Genomic DNA, 19390 nt, shown 5'->3' with positions numbered 1-19390 from the left:
CATCACAGGATCAAACCACCTCGGTGGATCCATCCAACTGACTGGGTTTGTTTCTTGTTCCAAGCAGTGCACCACAACTGGTCAAAGGCCTTGGCTTTCCTGTCTGTGGGATAGTGCATATAAAAGATCCCTTGCAGCATTAAGAAAATGTGTCAGAATTACCAAATGTTTGACATCCAATAGCCGATGATTAATAAATCAATGTGCTCTAGTGGTGTTGTTAAACAAAACAAACAAATTTTCATTATTCCTAATGGATTTCATGAATTAAAATGTTAATTTTGACAAATCATATTAAATTGCTAAGTCAACTTATTAAAGCAAATATGCCATGCTATGAGAATCATATAGACTTATTCTACAAAATAATTAACATAGTCATGAGCTTAAATTATTCCTTGTAATATCTATGGCTGGAATATATAAATTTCCACATTTGAGTTCAAGCTCCATCAGGTCATCTACTCAAGAGATTTGATAGTATAAACATAAATGATAACAACCACAGTACACTACAACCTAAAAATTCTACACTATACTTAAATAAATAAAACATAATATACTTACACCGTTTGAGTCTCTAGGATTTGTGAACATAAAATCAAGAACAGCATCAATGTTTGCTAATTTCATTGCAGCTCTGAAAAAAAAAAAAATAAAGTAACAATATTTTGTGTACTACCATAGCACAGCCATAAAACTATAGGAAAACGTTTGTCAGAACCACTAAAGACTACCCTTACCAAATGACAATATTAAGAAATAACTAAAGACACTCTAAAATATAGCACTTGAAATGTTTCAAGGCACATTTTAAGGGGGAAAACCATGAAAATATAATTATAATAGTAACACATTGCTTGACGTCTATCATCTCACTGGCCTACAGGTAAAGACATTTTCACAAACAACTACTATAATGTTTATCTCAATCCACCATTATCTTGAGCTGTTTGGTCCTCTTCAGTACTGAAAAAATTACGCTTGACTGTATATATATATATATATATATATATATATATATATATATATATATATATATATATATATATATACACACACATGTACTTGCAAAGTTTGATATTATACAATGCTAATAATATAATTTTACCTGTTTAAGAAGAAAACTCCTCGGATGGTTTCATATGGATTGGATCGAGTTCTTGCTCGGCGCATTTCCTCAGGCTCCAGTTGATCAAAAACATTCTAAAAATTGAAGAAATTAAAAAAAATGTTTTGCGTTAACAAGTTGGTGTAAAAATCTGTTTAACAATGACCACATCTCTATCTATATGTGAGACAAAACAGAGTTCAATACATGACTCGGCGGATTCATGGATTTACATGGAATCTTTACATACGTATCTCTTAAGTAATACCTAAATGCTATTTTCCATGGACAATAAAGTACTAGTATCTTGTAATTTTTTCTGTGAGGAATATTTAATCAATGCATTATAAAAAAAATTGGGGGTGTACTCACTGTCTGAACTATTTGACAATTAATTCTCAATTGATTTCACAAGAATTAGTGATTGACTTCTGATGACTATAGTGATATTGATCCATTAGTGGTTAGATTATTGCTATTTTACATAATAAAACTTGATGTCATTTTCTAAGCTTCTGCTTTTTTGGGAATAATGTCATCATTAAAATAATAAATTTCATCACTGGGTCTAGACTGAACCTTTAAATAATTCAAACAATTAAAAACTGGAAATAGCATGTGCAATTGTTGGTTATGGGAAGGGTCTTCCGACAAACACACATGCAAAAACATACAGTTTTAAATTACCTTAGAGTTTAAAATAAGCTTCACTAGCTTAGAAGGACAAAATTTATCTTCATCATCTATTGTTCTCTTCTTCTGCAAGAAATATAAATTTAAACATGTCAAATATTATTTTACCATTTTGACAATGCACAAACCTCAATTAGAGAATATAATAAAATTTAAAATTAAATGTGCTTATGTGCAACAGTGGCAAACTATTTTGTTTATGTACTTCTTAAACAGAATTGGACACATGGATAAAGTTTTGTTACATTTATTCAGCATAAAGAAAGTAACAAATGATTCAACCTCCTTTCATATTTCTGTGTACATTATAAAGTGACAAAAAAGTGAGCCAACTTTACAAAGCATGTTTTTGAGTTAAACGCATGTAACTACATGTATTTACAATACTTATGCACCTGCGTTAAAAAACACACCAGGCTTCGCAAATTCAGCCCAGTATCTTTATAAATTCTAAACAAGTAAAACATTCTTGTCAGTGAAATATTAAATATAGATAAAATAAACAGTTACTCACAGGGCCAATAACTTTCCAAGTCAACATTTCCTCAAGAGATGGCACAGGTAGATCGCATGGTGGAAGCCATTCAACCTCCTCATCCACTGCTACCTGAAAACAGATGTACTTTGTCATAACTTATAAACAACAAACAACACATACATCAATATCACTTATATGCTAGCCACACCAGCAATTGCTATTGTATAATTTTTTTTTTTTAAACCCAAAACCAACAATAATAATGAAGATTGACTTAGAGAAAACTTCACCAAAATAAAAAGGAATAAATATGTGTCTGTGTTTGCAAAAACAAGTACATGTACATGAAGACATACTTGATTGCTTGATTAAATTCCCATGAAAGTCAAACTTGATCTGACCATAACTCTGTCAAAAATGAATAAATCCCCATGAAAATCAAACATGATCTACAACTGTACATGATATAGCTATATACAAAATTTCAGCTCTTTATTTTGAGGCACATTGTGAAATAAAAGTCCGGAAAACTATATGTGGGACAAGATGGAAACAAAATTTATACTCCCCTCCGGTAGGACAGGTTGAGGACTAATAAAACATTTCTACAGTAAACAGATGACCACTTGCTAAAGTAGACTGGTTTACCTCTTCCATTGCAAAGTTCCACTCGACATCTGTGGCTTCTAAACCCTCAAGTTTCATACCAAGACCTCGTCGCCCTCGGTGTTTAGAGGCTTCCACAATCTGAACACGACCTTGACCAAACTTTCCCAATCCTTTTCCTTCTTTGTACCCCATCTTAGCCTGAAAATAATAAAATAATACTGATGAAAAAATAGGTGACTTATCTGATAAAATAAATCTTAGAGAATTAAAATAAGGAATGAATTATATGACTGGTTATTGACTTTTTTTAATAACTTTCTTCTGGACAAGTTTTTAAGCCACCATTTATTAAGGTGACAAGAAACACATTGCATATACAGACACTGAAGCCAAATATGAAAATTATTATAGTCACATGTATAATAATAATATGTAACTTTAGTTGCTGCATAGGCTCTGTTAGTCGGACACAAGGCTTTTGGACTGGTATGCATATTCAACGATATATAACGCACATTATTGCTTAATATCAACAAGTATAATCGTATAGTTAATTATTAAAATGGTTAAATGTGACAGCTATAATATATAACGGGCACAGCCATTTTGTACCATCCCAGTGAATATGCCCTCTGGTGAGCTGGTGGTTACATAATACCTAACATGTCACGTCAGGAATTAGTCTTCAAACTGAAGAAACAAAACATACCTGATTTTTGCGGATGCATCGCAATGTTCTGTAATAATATCCATCCCAGTAACACAGCAACGTGTATATGTGGTTTATTTTTCAATACAAAATAAACCACCATTGTCAAAATGTTGAAATAACTGTATTATGTTTTGTATATAAATTAACCCACGCACTGAAATAATAGTCGGAATGTTTTCTTGGTTAATTGGTATTTTCTTTCCGTGGCCTGTACCTGTGGTTCTGATTGGCAGGTGTATATTTAACAATCCCCAGACACTGTGTCTAGACACACTAAAAAGACGTGCCTCTTTCATTAAGATCACAGGGTATTGTGTGATAACCTCAAATCGTAATGGTCATTATCAGCTGTCCTGCTTTATTACTGTAAGTAATTCTGTAAAACCCTTGATTAAGTAAACTTTCCCATCTAAAATCACAAAACTGACCAATTACATAGTCCCAAAGAAAAGAAAATTATCACTTGGGTATCGTGAGTGGTTGTTTTTGCTCGAACGTACCCTACCAATAGGCCTAATAATATGCATTTTTTCTTTGGATTTTTTAAAAGAAAAAAAATACTATAACTCCATTTCGTTATACTGATGCAAACTGAAATATATTTAGTTAAATAGTTTATTATAATATCAAGTCATTTATGTTGTTTTACAAGTCTGGTTGATAAAAGCGAAGCACCTTGTAGTAAATTAGAGCGTTTGTTTACACTGTGCATAGAGAAGTAGGACGGAGCTGACGTCACTTTGCCCCAAGCTATACCACTGGACGTCACAAAAACAAAACAAAATGGCTGCCCCCAGTTAGCAGGAATAATCATGTTTTTTTAATAACTCTAAAATTATGTTTTTTTCATTTGTTAAAGTGTCAGCATGTGTTGGTGGTCCAGGTATGCATCTTTCCAATACACAAGGCTCTTGTTTGAGTTGATCCTCCCTTTAACAAAGGAGGGGTGAGATGTAGCCCAGTGGTAAAGCACTCGCTTGTTGCGCAGTCGGTTTGGGATTGATCCCCATAACTGGGCCCATTGGGTTATTTCTTGCTCCAGCCAATGTACCATGACTGGTAATAAAAGGTCATGGTATGTGCTATCCTGTCTATGGGGTGGTGCATGTAAATGATCCCTTGCTGTTAATCGAAAATATATATAAAATAAATATATAACCGTAAAAAAAAAAATTCAGTGTTTTGTTAAATAAACCATTTCCTTCCTTCCTTAACAAAGGCAGCAAACTCAGGCCAGTCTCATTAAGAACTCTCAAAAAGATCATTACACATAAAAAACAAACAATACCGTACCATCATCCGTCCGACAACAGAACTGGCTTCAGCTGGTCTTGCATCACTGTTTGTCTTAATATACTTGGCATGAGGCGCCATCAAATCCCCTTCATCTTGATCTTCAAGTTTTTCATTAAAACCATTATCAGGAGGTGGCACACTTTTAAATGCCTGTTTTCCGTGGAGTAAACTCGTATTCACAGATCCAGCTTCAGTTTTAAAACACTTTATCTGTGACACTGCTTGTCCACCAAAACCAATATGAGGGGGCTCCATTGTGCCAGTTGACTGCTTTACAGAACCAGGTTCAGCTTTTATATACTTCACATGAGGTTGTGTTGGATACACTTCTTCACCATGTTTTGCATTATAACCAATATCAACAGGTTGATAGGACCTCTTTCCAAGGATTAATCTAGTTCTAACTTTACTAGTCAACTTTGTCTGACGTCCATCTTCAGCAGAAGCTCCTTCATATATTCCACTATCAAATGATCTCTTGTCACTGTCAGTTTCGTCATCAGAATCTGAAAAGAGTATATAACTAGCTTTTAACCTGCAATCACAACATATATTGGCAAGGTATATAAATTTCTATCTTTTCGGTCACTGACCAAACATATAGGCCATGGGACATAAAGTCAGACTCGACTCCAGTATTTCAGACTAGAATGTTAATACTAGAATGTTAATACTCTTTAAATCATTTGTTTTAGTCCAGTGGAAATAACATTTTTTAGAGGTGCCTGTCAAAATGACATATGTCGATCAGTTTGAGCCTATCATAAATGAAAATGTGTCTTTCATCAAATGTTGAAATAATGTTATTATTATTAATTACATACATGTTTATTTATATATATATACATGTAGTTACAACATGCATTGAAACCCCTTTAAACAGTACTCCATATTAATTGTCTGGATGTGTTGTGTAGCCTGCAGTGTTGTAGAATATGTTCGGGTGTTTCAGCTGCTTGTCCACAATGGCAATCTTCGGAATCACCAATTTTGAATGTTCTGTGCAAATGAAGTCTCAGTCTGTTGTGTCCGCATCTTAGTTAGAAGATTATTACTTGGATAAAATGATGCAATTTATAAGCACATGGATCGGGGGAAGCATACTGTTTATTACCAAACAAGTTGATGTTTCACCAGACTTTTTGACATTTCGCAATTTCATTTGGAAATGAACTACAGTTGATACATGTATCTTTCCACGAAGCCAAGCCAAGGAATATATTTTATTAAATAAACGTTTAAAAAAAGTACAAGTATAACTGAAAAATAAAATTCATGAATCACTGAGGTGAGGCCTATGAAATTAAAATTCGTAACTCAAATAACTTTATAATAACACATAGCTCCTAATAAACATATTGAATAATGTGTACTTTAGTTATTTCAAAATAAAAATTTCTATTTAATTTTGATTGCTTAATTGACAATCGTCACAATTAAGTTAACGTATGTGCAGTTTGTGACTGACAAAGCTTGACAAATGATAAGCTTATTTACAGGAGGCTTGTCATCGATATAATTTATCAGGGCTGGCCATAAGTACTCATCTGCTTTCCCCAGACGAGTAAAAATGTGCTCAGATGAGCAAAATATACAATTCAGTCCTCTACCGGGCAACCAAAATTTCTGAACACAAACTGCCTCTTTATCACTTTTGTAATTCTGTAGCAAGCATCGTCCGTCATTTCAAAGTTTGGCCAAGACTGCGAGGTCGTTCACAGACTTTGATTTGTTTTGCAAGTAAACAAAAATATAACTGACCAATCCCTCCCCATCCATCTATCTCCTATACATGTAGTGTGTGTGTCCCTTGATTATTATACTGAGTACCATATTTGACCGGATGTAGACCCACATCTTTGAATAAGTGCCCCTCCTTTTTTAAGGCATTTAAGAAATTAGGCATTTATTTGTAAATGATGGTATTTCATGTTGGTGTCCGTGCAGTAAATTGCTGAAAATGTTGAAGAATTGAGAAAAAGCTGTTTAGAATGTTACAATCCAGCATGTTACTAAAATGGATAAGTAGTAGCTAATGTAGTAACGCTTTGTATTACGAAATTAGGTTGTCCATCTACAAGTTTTCGCATTTGTTTCCCAATTAAATTGATGTATTAAATATACATGCAATTAACATTTAATTAACTAAATGTTAAAGAACAGTGAGTAGGGGTGCATGCAGGTAAATTTGTAATGGGATCAAAGCAGTCTCCAACTGAGTCTGTGGGTCGCACTCACATCAAGAGTGCCAAGTGCCGGAATTTCTAAGGAAAACTGAGGGTATACTCCCCCTGAACATTGTAAAAATTAAATGTTCAGAAATGCAATGTCCTGCATTCTAAAAGTACAATTCATCCTGAAAAATAGAGGGGTATACTTTTTAAAATTAATTAAAGTTACATTCTCTGGTTACCATATTATAACATCATGTACAAATGTGAACTACAAGCTCAAATGCACTTTTAAAAAAGTCATGTGTGTTCACTATGAACGGATATTGTCAAACTTATACACTTGATTCGTTGCCTGTGCCACCATAGCTCGGCAAAGCACAAACGACAGCCTGTTGTCAGTTTCAGTTAACACGTGCGTTTGCCGATTTCAAATTGTAGGGTTCGTCTCAAAAAATTAAAAGAAAAATCTTGCACTGTACGAAGAACGTTCGGTTGAGGATACGGTACTGGAGTCTTTAGTTAAAATCGGTTTGATCTTAACAACATATTATCGACAGTCCTACCTTCCTATTTCAGAATTGATATTTTATAAAGTGTCAGTAGAACTTTCAAAGTTTAGTTTGTATACTAGTAACACATTAATCATGTATATATTTTAAAATAAAATATACTAAAGCAGACAATGAACGTTTTCACTTCTTAATTTTATGTGTTAAAATCGACAAATTCAAATAAATATTATTTCGTTTGGAAAGGGTAAAGTTAGGGGGGGGGTGTTTAAGGACATCAAAGATAAAGCATATTGATTAAAAAATCATCCGACCCCCACATAACTGTAAATAAAATGTGTTGAGTGCGTCGTTAAATAAAACACATCCTATCCTTCCTTCCATCTGCTGTTGGATGTCTAACATTTGGTAATTTTGACATATAATCTTAGAGAGGAATCGGGTGCATGTGCAGGGGGAGGGTATTGGAGGTCGAAACCCTTACTTGCCCAAGCTTAAAAAAAATTGAAATGTATTTTTGGGGGAAGCATGGCCCCATATAAACTTCGCTCAACACAGTCTATAACCCCAACCCTGCTGAAATCCCTGCACACGCGCCTTGGAAACCCGCTACATTTTTTTTTTTTAGCAAGGGATCGTTTATATGTACCATCCCACAGACAGGATATCACATACCATGGCCTTTTATATACCGGCCGATGGGGATCGATCCTAGACTGACCGCGCATTTCCAAAAAAACACCTTTTTAGGTCTAAGTAATGAATAAAAATAACATATTGTCTTGAAAAATGTTACGTAATTCTAACACAGTACCCTCTTCCTCTACCCCTAGAGCGTTACATAATTAGTAACACCCCCTTACATGTAACGCGTATGCCAACAGCTGGCCATTGTTAAAATTTCAATGCAAATCCCCCACCCACCGACCCCTGGAAAGGCGTTGTACCATACCTCTATGGATATAAATATGTTTTGGAGATATGAGACGACCCCTCAATCAAGACACTTAAATTTGTTCAAAAATTGCGAAATCTCACATGATCTCTTGTTGGGGAATTCTATACTTGTGATAAGCCAATGAAAACCGAGATCGGTACGAGCCCGTCAGAAGTGTCCCACTTTCAAAATACTGGCTTTGTTTTTGACCTGGATAAGCCAGCGTAGTGAAACCAATGCAGAGTGCGGCGTCATATATGCACCAAACGTAATTGGATTTTCTGTTCTATATGCCTAAATAATAGAAATATTCTGAATACTGCCACTTTAAAACTTGTACGTCATGACTCCCCTTCCCCCCAAAACAACAAAACAACCCAGAAACCACCTAAATTAATATTATTCACTGTGAAATCATTAACTCAAAGTAACATATTTTCAATGATCATTCTAAAGTAAAATCTTAAAGTTTAAAAAAAATTCATGCCAATAGCAATTTTTGTTCAACATTCACAAATTAAAGAAAATAAACATATTTAGTAATATAGGGCTTACGAGTGCTTTGTATGATGTGAAATTCTTTGACAAGTACAGTTTAATGTTGATTTAAACTACTTACATTTTGGGACAAGTTAATTTTTTTGGGGGGGGGGGGGCAAGATGAATTTAGAAAATTTTAGGATATGGCCAGCTCCATTTATAGATAGAAAATGTAATCAACTGTGCAGTGATAGGCATCATTATTATTACTCTGGATATAGTTTATATAATAATTTAATGTATAATTTTATATTATTACCATATATTAGACCTGTAATGAGCATAGGCGTATTTAGCTCAAGTCACCTCCACCCCCTCCCTTATTGATATTGATATGTATAGGAAGGCTTGAGGAAACTCTATGTAATGCTTTGGCAATTGTCAGCAACCAAATAGTCGCAAACTACTGTATCTAAAATCAGGGCTCACACGACTGGGCGAAGTGAGCCCAAACTTCACTCTGACCAGCCTGACTTCGCCGTGCTAGTCACCGTAAGGTGAAATCTGTGTCGCCTTTTAAAAAATAGTCATCACTTATACACATCACGGATGAATGGTGAAGACATTGAGGAACACCTCGTTAATAATTATGTGTGAAGTGTCCGAGAGTTACAAGAGAGACTGGTGCCACAAAATCATGCGACAGGCTCACAGATACCAGTAGACTGTCTAGCTCAGACAACACCCGTGTCTGGCACTAATAGTTGGCCTAAACGTGTTGAAGTGTATTGCTAGGTGAATGTGCAGGAAATTGTACAAGGGTGGGGATCTAGACTATGCGAATGCATTGTTTTTAGGGAGTTTGGGTCATACTCCACAGGAAAATACATTGACATTTTTTTTTTGGAGCAGCAGACCTCGACGTGAAAAAAAATGCGGGGAGTAATTAACTAGTTTTACATAGACTTTGTCATAATTAATAAATTCAACATACAAAACAGATGTCAAAATTATAAAATAATACAAACAAACCTGTCCTAGTGGATTTTTAATGTATATGCACTCATAATAAAAGGTAACCTGTCCTACACACCCAGCGGCCACCTAAACTGGATTCCCAAGTCGCTAAAATGCCCGTGTTAAGCGACCACTGTAAATTCTATAAAGAGTTTTTTATGTTAAACAACAGTGACAAGGTGCAGCAGATAAGCAATTTTCACACCATCACGGATACTAGTACCCATTCAGTGTATCAATTAAGAAACTCTGTGTAACGCATTCAATTGCCTCTGGGTAATCTAAGCTTGACCGTGGTAGATTAATCTACTTGGAAAATACTCTGCATGGAGTATTAAGCGAAATGAAAAGACAAACTTGTGAGAGAATGAATTCTAAACGGTTAAATTAGTGCTGTTCAATTAAATTTCATTATTTTAAAAGAAGGGGACATGTGGAAAGGTGATTTAAAAAGACTATAGAGCACATATCCATCAATTAGCAGTACAGACGGTAAAAAAACAAAATACTAAAAAATTAAAATACAGATTGTAAAAGTTGCACCTGTATTAAGATAACTTCTTTTTGTGTATTTTATTTTTCGGATTAAAAATTCAAGTCTCCCTGCTGTTAAAAACTTCACCCTCTCTAAAGTTTGAGAGAGAAGTGACTTTGCTCTATGATTGTGACCTCTCGTGAGGCCTGTAAAATAAAAAATATTTCCTAAATCTGATGCCACAGAGCTTAAGTTTGATTATTCTCGAGTCCAGTCATGACATTAAACTTACATGTTGTTAACCAGTACACCAACACTACACAAAGAAATCTGACGCCCCTATGCGAAACGAACCTGTACTGTAGTTGTGGTGACGTATAGGAGTGTCAGGTCTCTTCGTGTTGCATTGGTATTGGTTTGAGACCAGTAGGAGACATATTATTTTTTAATTTATATATATATTCATTGCATCAGCTGTCATTTTCCCGGTAGACGTGTAGTGTTTAAACCTGACTGGTTACCAATCTTAACAACTTCAAATGTAGACCGTCTTGTGGTATGCTGGCAGAGTTTTAGAAACCCTATTGTTTTGAAAGTTTGTCGGTAGAAGATCAGAATAACTCATACATTTGAAAAGCTTAGGTATATCTGTGTTATGTTTCTTGTCAGAAGGGACGTAGTTCTTCTAAGAAAAGTATTGACATAACGTGCCCCGTGCACTATTGGGATGCAGTCGATTCGTCCACTGGACAATTCGTCCACGGATGAATCGTCCACTGAAAATTCGTCCACTGAGGAACTCGAGACGATTCGTCCACTACAAAAAATCAGTTCCGGACGATTCGTCCACTGGTGTTTTATTTCCCAGTACATTTCGTCCACGGACTAAATAATGTGTACTACATGTACATGGGGGCTAAATAAATTATTAGATACATTTTACGCCGTATTTTTTCCAGATTAGAACAAACAATAACACCGAAGGTTGGCATCGGCGAATTAATGCCAGAGCAACACAAAACAGGATAGTTTTACCTGCTGGTGCCTCTGCTTCTACGAGAAGCCAAGTTGGTGAATATGACAATGGAACGAGTGTGCGATATAAGAGTTGGACGGATGCAATGGCTGAAGCATAGAACCCGGCAGGGAGAAGTCTTTGCCATTTGGAGACGCTACACCAATGACGAAATTACTGCCAAATTGATTTGTGCTGTTGCGAGATTATCCATTCATTAGTCGGCTGACTGTTGGACGATTCTTTTCCAGTGATATTTGAATGGATAATCTCCTACAGTGATTTGTGCATTAACAACAACGAAATACCATTCATCGATTCTACACTGATTTAATTGACCAAAAACATTCGCTTGTTCATTTCTACTAATGTCAAATATGTTAAATATGTTAACTTTTGAATGACATTTGTTGTTTTGTTGAATTGTTTTTTTAATGTACATTTAATTAAATTGGAATTGAAGACAAGTTTTTATTTTATTTCGAGGTTATTAGGCATATGGGGATAACATGTGACGAGGGAGGGTACAGTGGATAGAATTTACGCCATTGAAGGAGAACATGACATGGGGGGGGGTAATAAAGTCTTCCGACGTGGAGGCTTGCATTACCTATTTACCATATCGTGACATGTGAGATAATATACAAGTGAGTGGACGAATCGTCTGTGGACGAATCATCCGCATGATAATGAATACAAACAGTTAATAAAACTGGATATTAATGTTGAATTCTAATTCTATTTTACTTTTTTTTGTTATAGTATACCACAAAATAATGTTAAGAAACAATTACAATGTCAAAGAAATAACTATTAATATGTTTGAAAATATTGCAGTCATCGAATGGAAGAATTGTCCGAGGTGAGTGGACGAATTGTCCGGTGGACGAATTGTCTGTGGACAAATTGTCCAGTGGACGAACTGTCTGGAAAGCGCACTATTATGCTTCCAACTCCGTGCCCACGGGGATGCCTTTTTTTCATACCATGGAATTTACTACAACTTAGTTATTGTCAACGTCCCTAACTGTGTTATGCTTCAAATTCCGTTCACTTTGTTTTCTCGTGCATGGTTCGTGCAATCAACATCCGATTTGTTGTCATCGGCATGTTGTTCATTTATGAGGTTTTTCTTCACAGTTCAGGAACATTTTTATAAACAATAAAGTTGAGAAAAGTAACAAAACTTTACAAACCCCTAAAACCATTAATTTTACTAAGTCGTTTTTGTTTATTCCTTAAAATTACCGATATTGGATCCACATGACTCGTAGAAATTGACTTAAAATGGAGAAAGATGAATTAACATTCGGTGCGTGTCACATGACCTCACACGTGCCAGATCAACAAGGCCAAAGAATTTAATTTTTATGATTTTTAAGACCCCTGTTGTTAGAATTTGTTTTCAATTATTATATTCAATCTGCAAAAGGTATGCTACATTTTTATGCCTCTATTGTAGTGAATAGTATTCATAATCCATTCATAACAGTTGTAAATAATTTTGAGTATATAAATTGTGTTAATTTAGAATCAATTCATTGCGCAGGTATGGACGTAATGCCTATCACTCCCCCCTGAATTCCGCGGCAAACATTTTAAAATTCTGCGGTAAAATTTGATGAATTCTGCAACATATAAAACAGAAAAATAACACTTAAAATTAAAACTAGATGTTCAAAATGTTACAGATTTATTTTAAAATCGCGAAAAAGCTGACGATTTATGTTTTAAGCAGACGGGTGCTTCCGGAAGATTGAATTATTAAAACTTGAAATGGAAACGATATGGAAAAAAACCCTCCTGTTTTTATGCTTACGGATTCTTTGTTAAATGTGATTTGTGATTAATAAATACTTAAATATTGTTGCTTGACATCACAATTCCAACAATCGATACTTATATGTTAATATAATTATTTTATATTAAATAGAATGGAATTGCTGAATCCTATTTCGTATTTGTGGAATCTATTAAAATGTAATTACAACCCGTCTTCATCGGTTTCTGTAACCTATGCACCGAGCAACGATCGGAACATCTCGCCACAATCCATTGCGCTTTATCTTGCGAGAATTTCCGATTCAATGACAGAAACTAAAGGCTGGTTCCAAACGCAGGTTACGCAGACTAGTAACTGTGAGGCGGTTACTAGTCCAGCCTGTAATAACTTAAAAGAAAAGAAACAAATGATTTATGTTTCTATTTATTACTGCATGGAAAGTAAACACTATTAAAATTCCATGTTTAATGTTACAATTCAGAAACATCAAACATTTTGCGGTGTTTAAGACAAATTCCACAGCCTAAAATTATTAATTCTGCATGTGTTCTGCACGAAAAATGATTTTCGGCGGACGAACAACTATTCTGCACGATGGTGCAAATTCTGCTAATTTTTCCGCATCCGCGGAATCGCAGAATTCACAAGGGACTGGCCTATCAGTATTGATATCAAGTGTGAGCAATGTGTTTTGATAAAATGCGGACCGGACCAGAACGCTTGACAACTTAAATTTTTCCTTTAAAAAAACTGAATAAATTAAGTGTTCAGCAACTGTGCATAATTAAGAAACATATATTTTTTTCATGTAGTTGTCTTAAAAAGGATGAACTGCACATGCGCATTACGATACTTTTTGCAAACCATGCGCCTGAACGCAGTTAGAAACGTCGCACTTTAAGTTTTTCGTGTTTACTGTAGGGTGTTTCACTTTTGTTTACTAGAATGGATTTGTTTTACATCCAAATTGATGATTACAATCTATTTTGTTTCACGTATCGTAGCTGAAAAATGTAGAATAATATTTCCGTAAATATCGTATTCGTGTTTTTGTTGTTAGGTGAACGCAGTTTGGGATGTCGATGGTATATATTTCCGAGTCGATTGTTTTCTAAATTGCACACAAATACTTGCAAATACCTGAATTATTTGTTTTGGGGTTATCCATAATAGCCCTTGTATTTATAAAATCTACGGTTTGTTATAACCTATATTCTAAGAATAAAATCAACATTTGGTTATCCCTACTTTCGAAATCAACACACCGGAAGTAAGTACTAAACATATTTTTCTCCGTAAAGATGTCCATGTTACGACATTGTCTCCCTTACATTTTGTTCATTCGATCTGTTTCAGTCAGACGACTATCAATGTTTACAAATGAAGAACTGAAAATGTGATAAATTCAAAATAATGTAGTGGAAACATATGGACTAATTATTAGCATATCGTTGAATTAATAAATTACAACCAAAAATAACAACAAATCAAAACACTGATTTTAATAAAGCACTGAGTCTGACGTACTATTGGCATAGTCTTTCCCGCGAGGAACGCCTTTTGTTTGTCTTTGCTTTTTTTTCATACTCTGAAATTTACTATATGTCAATTATTTCTATGCCGATTGGTTTCTAAATTGGACACAAAAATACGTGGGTTTTTTTTTTTTTTTTTTTTCAAAACACATTTACTTTTCTTCTTACGTCAAACCAAACTAAAATTATTTACAAAAAAACCCCACCCAACATTTTTGTAGGACTAAAGCTACCATAATAATATGATAATATGATTATCATCAGTTGGAAATGATTAATTTTCATATGGAGAGTTACCGTAGTTCTCTCTCACTTGCAATGGTCAGAAGAAGGCACCTAAGAACTTGCAAGCAATATTTGTCCCGCTTGAAATAAAAGTAAAAAAGTAAAGTTTGTTTTATTTAACGACGCCACTAGAGCACATTGATTTTTTTATCTTATCATCGGCTATTGGACGTCAAACATATGGTCATTCTGACACTGGTTTTTTTTAGAGGAAACCCGCTGTAGCCACATAGGCTACTCTTTTACGACAGGCAGCAAGAGGTATTTTATTTGCGCTTTCCACAGGCAGGATAGCACAAACCATGGCCTTTGTTGAACCAGTTATGGATCACTGGTCGCTGCAAGTGGTTTACACCTACCCATTGAGCCTTGCGGAGCACTCACTCATGATTTGGAGTCGGTATCTGGATTACAAACCCCATGCCTCGACTGGGATCCGAACCCAGTAGGCCTACCTACCAACCTGTAGACCGATGGCCTAACCACGACGCCACCGAGGCTGGTTGTTTGAAATGATGCACGATAGGTATTCTGTAGTAGGCTAGTGAAGCCCTGGCTCGGAAGATTTATTAATTTTAAGATTCCCCAAAGCGAGTAGCCAATTTCTTGTCTTTTTGCAGTGGTGATGTACAGTTGTACAAACCATCTAACGTTTCATGTCGTCACCAGTCATTAGATATTATTGCTGAATAGTGATTAGCCCGAGTACTCTGACTCCAAATGCCCCTCTAGCCCTCTACAGTCAGAGTACTCGGGCTATGATGCGTCATATCATCAAAATGACATCTACATGTTAACCGTAAAACGTTTTGAAATACTTGGAAATAACCGGCATGATAAAGCAACTTCTATGCCAAAATGACCGAAGAATATTGCATGATATAGGCTATGTGGAATCCAGTGTCGATTTGAATCTCTACATTCAGCTTTTAAGAAATCATCAAATGACAGAAAAGAGATATTTTAAGATGTCTTTGCTATATAAGACACCTAGCTATGCTCAAAAGCTGACAAATTTGAGTGTATCCGTAAAAATTCATTGCAAAGTGATTTCCATTAATTGATATTCCTAAGATCCCATTGATGAGTGTTTGCCATGGTAACAGATTACCTTTTTCACTTGTTATCATAGCTGATTTGAATAAGTGCTGCCGAAGTTACAGACATTTTTTGGCACAGCTTTAATCTTTTACAGTGAAATATTCCATTCATGCCTCGGTTACAAACTTTTCAACATGACAAACAAGAATGTCATCATTATCGAGGATGTCTTGTATGGTGATCTTTAGGTAAAATATAATTTAAACAATAGTCTGGTACATCACTATTGAAGTTAAACCTCTGTTTGAAAGTTATCCTGATTTGTAAAACAAAATATGATTGAAACTATATACACATGTATGGATAACCTTGGTGGTATAAAATACCAGGAACAAATCTATCGACAATGGTAATTACCAGGTTGCATATTTTAAAGCCATTATGTCACAGGAACAACAGGCTCAGGCCATGAAAATTTTGCAACAGTAATTTAACAATTCAAACACGTCATCGTCATTTTCTCCAGCAACAGTTTGTCGGGTCCTCAGATTCATCTTCGTTCGTTATCTGGTTGGCACAGGTTTGCTTGCAACACATTGGAATGCATTTAAGATCATTTGCGACACACTGGCAATCGTTGCTGTCATATATCCGTCTACTGTTGCATTTCTTCAGCTCGAAAACAGTTGTTGGCGCTGGTAGGACGGTCATCCATTGTACGCGAACGGTCACCTTCTTCATCGTTGATCCATCCACGACATGTTGGCTGTGGAATTTCTGGGTTTGCTTCAAGTGACCTGTGCCAAATTGTAGCCTGATAGTCTGTCTGTAGCATGTCTAGTATGCTGTTAGAGGGAGACATGACGAGGTAATACTTCCCCTCTTGACTCTCAAGGGCGTTGTTTCTTTCGAGGCATTTAGATTGCACGCAAATGCTTAAACGTTCTTGTTGACTTCATTCAAGACTTCCAATGGCCTGTACAAGATCCGTGAAACTTTGTTGATAATCCTCCTCTTATCTCAACATTTTCTAATTTAATCTAATCTAATTTAATTTTTTCCTGAGAAGGATCTGATGGAGTCGAATCCGGGAAATGCATGGAGGCCTATGACTGCAATGCAGAGTTTTTACCAGTGTCGAAGCTACCTTGTTTACAAATATATGTCTACATTTGTTTTCCCCGAGTTTTGTTTTTTCTACGTTGATAGAGGTGGCATGGGGTATCGGACTTGAGAGTAAAGCAAACACCATTATGTCAGTGTCTTGAGCATTGGCAGCATGGTTGTATCCACTACAGCATGTGTTGATGTGAGCTCTTTAATATCCATGTACCTGGCAGTCGGTTTCAACTTTTTTGTGCCAAGAAGGGAGGTGTTAGCTCAACTTGATAAACGATGAAGAAGGTGACCTTCACTTGCAATGGATGGCCGTTCTACCAGCACCAACAACTGTTCTTGAGCTGAAATTTTTTGATATCCAATAGCCGATGATTAAAGGGAAATTTCTGAGTTTGCTGCATTGTAAGATGTTTCCGACTAATAAAATATTTCTACTTTTAAACTTACATATTAAATATATTTTCTTGTTTAGAATATCAGTGTCTGTATATTCAATGTGTTTCTGGTCGTCTTAATATTTGTAAGAAGCCCAAACTGGATTTTGTCTTCAAATAATTTCGTACGTATGAAAAAAATATATTTTAGGAAATAAAATGAAATTTGACCTAGTACAAATATTAGAACGATCAGAAACGCAAATAATATACAGCCACTAATATTTTATGTAGAAATATATATTTGATATGTAATTACAATCGTTAAAAAGTCTCTATTAGTCGATATCATCTTAAAAAGTGCAGAAAATGCAGGAATGTCCCTTTAATAAATCAGTGTGCTCTAGTGGTGTTGTTAAATAAAACACATTTTAACACTTTTCCTGTTTATCATGTTGAAAAGTTTGCATCTTACGCATGAATTGAATATTTCACTGTAAAAGATTACAAGCTATCCAAAATATCTGTAATCTCGGCATTCAATATTGAAATCAATTATGACAAGTGAAAAATACCCAAAGAAATATGTTACCATGGCAACTACTCGTCAATGGCACCGTAGGAATATCAATGAATGATAACCACTTCGCAATGGTTTTTACCGATATACTCAACTTTGACAGTTTTTGGTGTCTTATATAGCAAGGAAATCCCCAAATCACTCTTTTCTGCGATTTTCATAAAAGCGGAATTTCGAAACTGATGTTTTTACCCTAAATTGACTGAATATATTGAACACAAATGTAGCCCAACTAAAAAACTGTCTGGGTATCACAGAATGGGTTTGCCATTGAAAGCACCCAAATATTTCATTCGAGTTTTGAGATATGATTTTTAAAAGTTTAGTCACTAAAAACGTATCCCCCTAAACAAAATATGGCCGTCGTTGAGAAAAAGTTTGAATAAATGGTATAAACAAATTAGCAATTGCACTTGTCACAATTTCCACTTTTTAAAAAACCTTTATAGTTGTACATTCCCTTTTTCAAAAGTAAATTAAAAAAACTCCGTGATTTTAACCCCCCCCCCCCCCACACACACAAAAATAATAATTATATTTTACCCATAAAAGCTACCACTTGGGAATGTTCATCATATTAAAAAATATACCCAACGTGATGGTCTTTCCAAAAAATATAGTAAAGTCTTTGTGTCCGAAAATGGTCCCGACATGTGAAATTTGGCGTATATTGGCACATGGACTACACTGATCAAAGTAAAAAACTGACTAAAAAAGGTGTGACAAATTATTTTCAAGCCCTAAATGGTATATCGTTACAATAACAAACCATTTACATTATTAATCTCTTCGCTATAGCTCATAATACAATAAATATAATTTTAAATAATACTAATAATAAGTTAACCGATGAAACATCTGAACACCACCCTCTAGCACTAAAGGCTAGCCCCAGGTTCGTATAGGTCGGTACGTTTAGGCTTAATTTTTTTAAATCCGACAAACTTTAACTTTTGGCTGACCCGTTCAAAATTAGCGTTCAATCACCAAAAATGTTTTTCGGACATAACGCAAACAAATTACTTCAACTTTTCTGAGAACTTAAAACATTTGCCGCCGCCTCTTTCGCCTCGTTTATCTCGGTCACAACAACAGCTGTTCTTCATTGCTCATTTAGTGCTAAAGTTGTAAGCGAGAGTCACGCCTACCCCTCCTCCCACCCCGTTC

General features: G+C 35.2%; 1 protein-coding gene across 1 annotated transcript in view; it reads right to left on the bottom strand.

Moving 5' to 3' along the window:
* Positions 1-14545, bottom strand: part of LOC121371283 (cap-specific mRNA (nucleoside-2'-O-)-methyltransferase 1-like) — a 34896-nt gene extending 20351 nt beyond the window's left edge. The window contains exons 1-7 of the mRNA XM_041497061.1: positions 14430-14545; positions 4897-5405; positions 2931-3089; positions 2319-2411; positions 1799-1870; positions 1112-1206; positions 568-640 (exon numbers count right to left, since the gene is read on the bottom strand). Coding sequence (XP_041352995.1) covers positions 568-640; positions 1112-1206; positions 1799-1870; positions 2319-2411; positions 2931-3089; positions 4897-5405; positions 14430-14457 — 1029 coding nt within the window. The 5' untranslated portion in view covers positions 14458-14545. The remainder of the gene's footprint in view (positions 1-567; positions 641-1111; positions 1207-1798; positions 1871-2318; positions 2412-2930; positions 3090-4896; positions 5406-14429) is intronic.
* Positions 14546-19390: the final 4845 nt, after the last annotated feature.

Source organism: Gigantopelta aegis, chromosome 4 (genome assembly GCF_016097555.1).
Source record: "Gigantopelta aegis isolate Gae_Host chromosome 4, Gae_host_genome, whole genome shotgun sequence".
Lineage (NCBI taxonomy): Eukaryota > Metazoa > Mollusca > Gastropoda > Neomphalida > Peltospiridae > Gigantopelta > Gigantopelta aegis.
Note: the sequence above shows the minus strand (reverse complement) of the source record. Positions and strands in the feature narration are given on the sequence as shown.